The 8146-nt window shown below is 47.3% G+C and overlaps 1 protein-coding gene across 1 annotated transcript; it reads left to right on the top strand.

Annotated features, from left to right (window-relative positions):
* The first annotated feature begins 6643 nt into the window (after positions 1-6643).
* LOC102938446 (olfactory receptor 52E4) lies at positions 6644-7591 on the top strand. The gene has a single exon (XM_007053289.3). It carries the CDS (start codon positions 6644-6646, stop codon positions 7589-7591), a length of 948 nt encoding a protein of 315 aa, XP_007053351.2.
* Positions 7592-8146: the final 555 nt, after the last annotated feature.

Consider the following 8146-nt stretch of genomic DNA (forward strand, 5'->3'; position numbering starts at 1 on the left):
AATGGGGAGAGGCCAATGCTCCAGGTCAGCCTGAATGACAGGACGGGCAGGCTAATCAGAGAGTCAGGAGGCCAGGGAGGTCCTGTCCTCCCTGTGAGCTGGATTTGCCTGGGTCAGACAGAGTGGGGCAGGGCTAAGGAGAAGGCAGGGGCTCAAGCTAAGCTGGGGAGCAGAGCTGGGCCAGATCCAGAGAAGCAGCCCAGAGAGAGCAGACCCTGTCCTGGGAGCAGAGCTGTAGCCCCAAAGCCAGAGGCCCAGACCAGGGAGAGCAGACTGGCCCTGGGAGCAGAGCTGCAGCAACCGGAGCCAGAGGGGCCAGAAAAGCAGCCCAGGAAGCAGGTCAGTGCTGGGGGCAGAGTCACAGAAGCAGCCTGCAGAGCAGACCTGTCCTGGGAGCAGAGCTGCAGTAACCAGAGCCAGAGGGGCCAGAGAAGCAGCCCAGGGAGCTGGAGGCAGCAGGAGCAGTGCTGAGACCGAGTGGTGGAGCTGGGGCTGGAGCAGTCCGGAGCCGGGTACGGTGAACAGCTGGGGAGACCGCGGGGGACCCTGGGCAGCGGGCCCAGCACAGGGAGACGCCTCTGTCAAGAGGCTCTGCAGGCCAGGCTTGGATCATAACCCCGACAGGGCGGGGAAGAAGGGTCCTACCACTTAGAGCCTGAGAGCGTGTGGCCACCACCAGAGCGAGTGTCCAACCCGCAGCATCCCTGCAGCACGGCCAGGGCCTGAGAAGGGGCCTGGGACTCACAAGGAGCAGACTGTGAACGGCCCTGACGTTCCAGAGACGCTGTTTGTGATGTTCCCTGCCACAGAGCGGGGTGATGTGTTTCCTTTAACCTTTCCCATTTCCCCTTATTCTTTTTAACATTAATTGTTGATTAAATAACTTGCATTTGCTTTAACTTGTATGTAATGGTCAGTGGGTCAGAGAAGTGTCCAGTGCAGAGAGAGTACACCGGAGTGGGGACACCCTAGCCCCTGTCCTAGGTGACCACAGCAGGGTTGGGGCTCGAGCCCCCCAGGAATCCTGGGCCCAGCCTCGTTGGGGTTACAAGGACTCTGCCAGAAAGGAGAGTGGAAGGGGAGTCCTCAAGGGCAGGGAGGCCACTGGGTAAAGGAAGAGGGAGCGAGGACTCAGATCCTTTCGCTAGCCCACTTCACCGGGGTAGTGCAGAAGCCAGGAAAGTTCCCCACAAGAGTGGGACTATTCCCCCGCTTACATTAGGCTAGGAATCTGTGAGGGAACTAGCTGGAACTTCTCAATTTTTGGTTCAGAATTGGCTATTGAAAGCATTCATGTAACTGCGCTGAGTGTGTCCCTGTCTGTGTATGTCTGTGTAAGTGCATGACCTGGAGAGGATTGCAGCTTGTCACAGCCTCACAGTGTGAGTGGGGCCCAGAGGGCTTAGAAGTAACCTAGTTGCAGGTTGAACACCAGGGAAGTGTGTCAAAGCCAGAGAACGAACAGGCCCTGCTAGACTGAGAGTCCATTTCCCTCTTGTCATGCACTCAGTTGCTGACAGAGAGACCCTGGTTATGGCAGGGATGTCAGGACTCCTGGCTCTCTGTTGTTCTCTGTGTGACCTTCTCCCTGTGCCACAGTTTATCTGTATGATAATAGTTATTGATGAGGATTACTGATCTCTGGTGACTGCCCCGTGTGCCTGCAGAAACTGCTCATGTCTCCTCTCAGTCATCTGTCTCCAGACCTGTCTGTGTACAACCTACCCATCCATCCTTAGCATCTAAAGGGTTTCAGAATGTATAGAGAACTAGGCATCATCCATAATTCTCTTACTAATCAGCTATAATTTTTAAATGTACACAAATACTCAAGGCAGCCAATTCCTCTCTGAATCAGCACAGAGCCCAAGAGTTCTCATCTCCCTTTGGGAGGCAGTTGTGAGTTAATGCACAGATACTGTCACCCCCTACTCTTGCATTTTAGGATGCTGGCTGTTAACTGAGTTTTATCTGCTGGAAAACATGGAGGTGCTAGGGCTCCTCACTGGAACAATTCTAACAATTGTTAAATATAGGCAAGACATATTTTCTCCTAGCTTCATTGTGTAATTTGGCAAAAGTTGGTGCCACCAGCACCACCTACAAATGGCCAATCCATTTGTGAATCGCAGTCAGCTAAGCTCTTTGCTCCCATAATGTCTGTGGCAAGGAGCTGCACAGGAAAAATATGGATTATGTAAGCAGTTTCCTTTTATCGGTGTTTTATGTTCAGACTTTCTATGGAATTGAATCTTCCCTTGTTCATGTGTTGTGAGACACAGTCAATATAAATGCCTGATCTATTTTCTTTATCAATAGTGTGACAGAGAGTCCATGGTTAAGGCAGGAAAATCAGGACTCCTGGGGTCAGTTTGTCGTTCTCTGTGTGACCTTCACCAAGTCATGTCACCCCTTGCCTCAGTTTACCTATCTGTATAATGAGGATATGATCAGAGTCACTTTCATTTGCTAGGTGTTTTGAAGACTCTTCAGTGAGAGGTTCTGCACAGTATGAGCCATGTGTGCCAGCAGAAAATGCTCATCTCTCCCCTCAGTCACCTTTCTCCAGGTCTGTCTGTCTACTGTCGCGCCAGCCATCCTGGGCATTTACAGGGCATAGTGATCTACTCATTATCCCGAGTTTTCTTCCTAATCAATGATAATTTTAAAATATAAACAAATAAACGAGCAGCCAGTTCCTCTCTCACTGAGCACAGAGCCTGAATGGTCTCATCTCCCTTTGGGAAGGTCCCTTAATTACTGTTTACTCCTAAACCTGGATAAAGAGCACAGAAGCGCAGACATGGAAATAGAGACATTGGCTAGAGTGTCTCCAGTCTCCAGCCTGTTTACATCCAGATGACACTTCTCCCCTAGAGGCGGAGTTCAGCCCAGTGGGATTGCAAAGAGCTATATTATAAACAGTTCTTACCACAGTGTTGGCTCTCGGCATGGGATGCTGCTGCAGATGCTGGAGTGAGAGAGGTGTGGGCCATGACTACATTAGAAGGATCCCAGGGAAGATGCTTCTGTCTCAGAAATCACAGGTACCCATCCCTTGCTGAGGAGCTCAGCTACTGAACAAACCGAGTGCAACATGGGTGTGATGGGACAGAGAGTAAGTCTATTGTCCTTTTCGCACTGTACAGCCATTAAATATCCCAGGGCCCTGGCCAGTGTGGTGGATCCAAATGTTATTCTTTTTTGTGCACCTCCACTTCCCCCAGCTGATTGCTCCCAGCCCTGAGGTGGCTGCATTTCAGTGGCACAGGGGATCTTTCAGGATGAAAGGTGTTAGAAGATGTACAATACAAGGCCAAATTCTTAGGCCGTGTCCCATACTTTGCTCAGGTCCTGCTAAGGCAAAACTCCCTTAGACATGAATTCCTTAGACAGAATTCTACGAGACATGGGGACTCGTAGAATTCACCACTTCCCTTTGCATTTTGTCCAAATGGTTAATGGTTAATGGTTAATCACCGTGAGTGAAAAAAATTGGCTCTTCTTTCCAAATGGAATTTGTCTGGCTTCAGCTTTTAGCCATTGGGTGTTTCTCTGCCATTCTCCACTAGATTAGAGTCGGTTATTACTATTTAAGATGAATAGATGAAGCTCCTTGCATGTCTCATTCTCCAGCATTTTCTGCAGCTTCCAATCATTTATGTCGCTCTTTCCTGCACCTTCTCCAATTTTTCAACATCCTTTTGGACAGAGTCAGTTTTAACTAATGCCACATGCAGAGGTAAAAGCCTTCCACTGCTCCAACTAACCAACCCCCTGTTTATACATCTGTGATAAATGAAGGGGGTGGGGGGGTGGCTTCCTTTTATGAACACTGAGCCAGCCAGTTAGCTATAAAGTCCCTCTTGGTGGCAGTTCTCTGCTTGCTTTACCTGTAAATGGTTAACCAAGTTCCCCTGGTAAAGGAAAAGGAGTGGGCACCTGACCAAAAGAGAGAATTGGGGGGCTAGAAATTTTTAAAACGCCGGGGGGGGACTTCCTTTTGTTTGTGTGTTGTCTTTCTCTGGGGAAAAAGGGGAACAGACGCCAGCAGGAATGCTGGGTAAGGCTTGAACCAGGTATAAAACTTTATCTTCCATACCCGGAAGAAATTATTAGACAGGGCATGTTTAAATAGCTGTGATTAGGTTTATTTATTTATTTTATTTTAGCTTGTGGATCACCTCTGTGCTAATCCCAGATGCTTTTCTTTGCTTGAAACCTTTACGCTGAACCCCCAAGAAAGCTATTTTGGATGCTTAATTTTAAAATCTAGGAAAACCCAAAGCTCCAGCTGTATTTTTCTCCTTTTTGTTTTTAATAAAATTTCCCCTTTTTAAAAACAGGATTGGATATTTGGTGTCTTGAGAGGTTTGTGAATGTTGTTTGATTAGATGGTAGCACCGCTAATTTCCTTTGTTTTGTTTCTCAAATCTTCCCCAGAGAGGGAGTGAAAGGGCTTGAGAGTACCCCCAAGAGTTCCTTGCTGGGTTCAAGGTGGGTTTTTTTTGTTGTTTTGTTTGTTTGCATTTGGTTGGTGGCAGTGTTTACCAACCCAAGGTCAGAGAAAAACTGTAACCTTGGGAGTTTAATACAAGCCTGGAGTGACACACATTAATTTTTAGAATCCTTTCAGCCCTCTGCCTTTGACAGTCAAAGTGACTGACTGGAGATGTAGCCTTGAGAGCATCCAAGGATCGCATCAGCCCTTTTGGCCACAGCCTCACACTGGGAGCGCCAGTTCTTTCCGGGTCACTGCATTCCATAACATAGTGCCCTAGTCTGAGCGTCAGGCCCACATTCCTTGTTATGAGACGCTAACTTTGCATGTGACCGTATTAGAACATTTTGTTTGCATGGGCACAGCTCACCAAATGCTAAAGACCAATTGGTATTCCTGCTTTAGCCTCCTCATTGTAACCATTCTGCCAATCTTTGGGTCATCCACAATTTTATCTGAAGTGATTTTCTATTTGCTTCCAGATCACTGATTAAAATGTTATATAGCATCAGGCCTAGAACTTATCCCTGCAGAACCCCACTAGAAACACTTCCATTCACTGACAATGGCCCATTGACATCTGCTTTGTGAGATTTGTCAGTTAGCCAGCTTTTAGTCCATTTAACTTGAGCTCCTCTGATATTGTAGAGTGTTCATTATTTTCCCCTACAAAATCAAATGGCTCAATTCTATGGCATCTGCATGGCTCCCTTGATCAGCCAAATGTGAACTCTCATTCAGGGATGAAATCAGATTTATTTGACAAGACCAGTTTTCCATCCGTCATGTTGTTGACTGACATTCATTATATTCCAAACTTTTTTGGAACTAATATACTTAATATATTGATTGGGGATTGGTCCTGCTTTGAGCAGGGGGTTGGACTAGATGACCTCCTGAGGTCCCTTCCAACCCTGATATTCTATGATTCTATGATTAATAACCTCCTTCATTCATAATATACTTAATAACCTCCTTTTTCTGATCCTTAAGTGCTACAATCATCGATATTCCCATGATATTTTTAACATCCCGCAGTAATTTTCATCATTTCCCATTTGTATTATTTTCCCTTTTTCCATTTGTTATATATTACTTCCCCTGCCCAATTTCTGCCTTCTATTTATTAAACTCTTCTTAAAGAATTCCCAATTTTCATTCACATTTTTCGGTATCAATTTTTCCTCCCAATCAAGTCTGCTGATAATTTGCCTTGGCTTTCTGGATTTAGCCCTTTTGAAGCACAAAGTGTCTTTAGATATTACCTGTAGGGAACTTTCTCTCTTTGTCCATTTCAGTGTAATAATTTCTGTTCTTTAATAATGTCTCCTCTATCATATCTCCCTTCTTTGGCTCTTCTCTGAAGTAAACAGTTCTCGACTTTTCAGTCTGTCCACAAAGGACAGGCTACCCTATTCTGATAGCCTGTCTCAGAAACCCCTTTTATGTCAGCTGTATCCTTTATGGACACTGGGTGACCAAAACTGAAGGCATGTTCAGAGTAGGTTATTCTCCATCCCATTCCTTATGTATCCCAAGATTGTCTTTGTTTTGGCCACTGTTGCAAATGAGGAGGTGTTTCCATGGAACTATATGACACTGTGGTCTTTTCCCTGTGGTCTATTCTCATTGGGATGTGTCCCTGGGCACATTCTTGGCAAAGGTTTGTTTTTTGTCTACACTCGGATTTTGAGCCACCGGGTGAATGTGGAACTCCCTACAGCACGCACTTTCTAGCCTGGCTTTTATTGCATTAAGGGATAATAATGGATAACCAATAGCCACACTAATTTTTTTTTCTGCTGGTGCCTATTAATGTTTCCCACATCACAACACATTATTGACTCATGGAGCAACATAAAATATGGAATTGGCATTAGTAGGGTAATTTGTTCATAGTTCATATCTCTGAATAATGAACATGTCATTTTTCAGTGTGGGAAGAACAACCAATCTGCTTCCCCCATGAGAACAGCCTCCAGTAGGGCACGTAGTATCTCATATTATCATTGTCTCTCCATCCAGGCATTTGTACTGTGACCATCTCCCTTGACTCTGGGCAAATACAGGAATTCAATGAAACATACGGTACATGCAGAAGACACTGTCGTGCCTCAGTTTTCGACACTTCCTCTCTACTCCATGTCAGATTCCAACACAACCGACTTCACCAACCCCTCCACCTTCATCCTGATGGGCATCCCTGGCCTGGAGGCAGCCCATGTCTGGATCTCCATCCCCTTCTGCACCATGTATGCCATAGCCATCTTGGGGAACTTTACCATCCTGTTCATCGTGAAGATGGAACTGAGCCTCCATCAGCCCATGTACTATTTCCTCTGCATGCTGGCTGTCACCGACCTGGTCCTGTCCACGTCCATCCTGCCCAGAATGCTGACCATCTTCTGGTTCAATTCCCGGGAGATCGATTTCAGTGCCTGCCTCACTCAGCTGTACTTCCTTCACTGCTTCTCAGTGATGGAGTCTGGGATCTTTGTGGCCATGGCACTTGATCGCTACGTGGCCATCTGCCATCCCCTGAGACATTCCACCATCCTGACACACCCCATGGTGGCCAAAATTGGCCTGACCGTAGTGCTGCGCAGTGCCATATTCATATTGCCCTATCCCGTCCTGTTGAGGCAGTGGCCATATTGCAGAACCAACATCATCCCCCAGCCGTACTGCGCACACATAGCAGTGGCGAATCTTGCCTGTGCTGACATCCGTGTCAGTAGTTACTATGGTCTCTTTGTGCAATTCTGTGTCATTGGTCTGGATGTGATTTTTATTTTCATATCCTATACCCTGCTGCTCAGGGCCATTTTCTGCCTCCCCACAAAGGACGCCCGGCTCAAGACTTTTGGGACCTGCGGCTCCCACCTCTGTGCCATCTTAGCCTTTTACACTCCAGGTCTCTTCTTCTCTCTCACTTACCGGTTTCATCAGAATGTGCCCCTGCATTTCCATGTTCTCATTACCAACATGTACCTCTTGATGACCCCCATGCTAAACCCCATCATCTATGGGGTGAGGACCAAACAGATCCGGGGCAGGCTGCTCCGGCTCTTTACTCATAAAGGGACCTAAAGTTTTCTCCTGATCCTCTGACTCTCTGACCGAGTCCATGAAGAGCTGGCTGGTGACATGGTGCTGGTGCTCTTTGCTGAATCACTGACTGTGCAATGTCAGCGGGGGAATTGGTCCTGGTACAACTCATTAACTCATAGGGTTTTCCACCTTTCTAATTTCTGATAACTGGATCCCTGAGGGTCCTGCTCCCTCTCTTACTATTCCCTCAAGGTGCTGTCCCTTGCCCCACCTTTTTTCCCCAAGTCCCCTACCCCTGCCACACCTATTTCCCCAAGTTTCTGCTCACTTCTCTGTTTCCCTTCCTCCATCAGTCACTGGATCAGCTCTGCCTCCATCCCCCCAACTGGGCTCCCTTTGCTCTGGGCTGGCACAGGATCTGCTACAGCCTGACAAGGAGCTTGCAGTGAGTACAGTGAGGATGCAGGTCTGGGGCCCACAGGCCACTCAGGAGCAGAGAGGGCAGCCAGGAAGCCACACAGAAATAGCTGAAGGTTGGGAGCAGAGCTGTGAGTCAGGCAGGTAAGGCTGCGAATCATACAGCTTGGATTTGCA

The sequence above is a fragment of the Chelonia mydas genome, chromosome 1 (assembly GCF_015237465.2).
Source record: "Chelonia mydas isolate rCheMyd1 chromosome 1, rCheMyd1.pri.v2, whole genome shotgun sequence".
Taxonomy (NCBI): Eukaryota; Metazoa; Chordata; order Testudines; family Cheloniidae; genus Chelonia; species Chelonia mydas.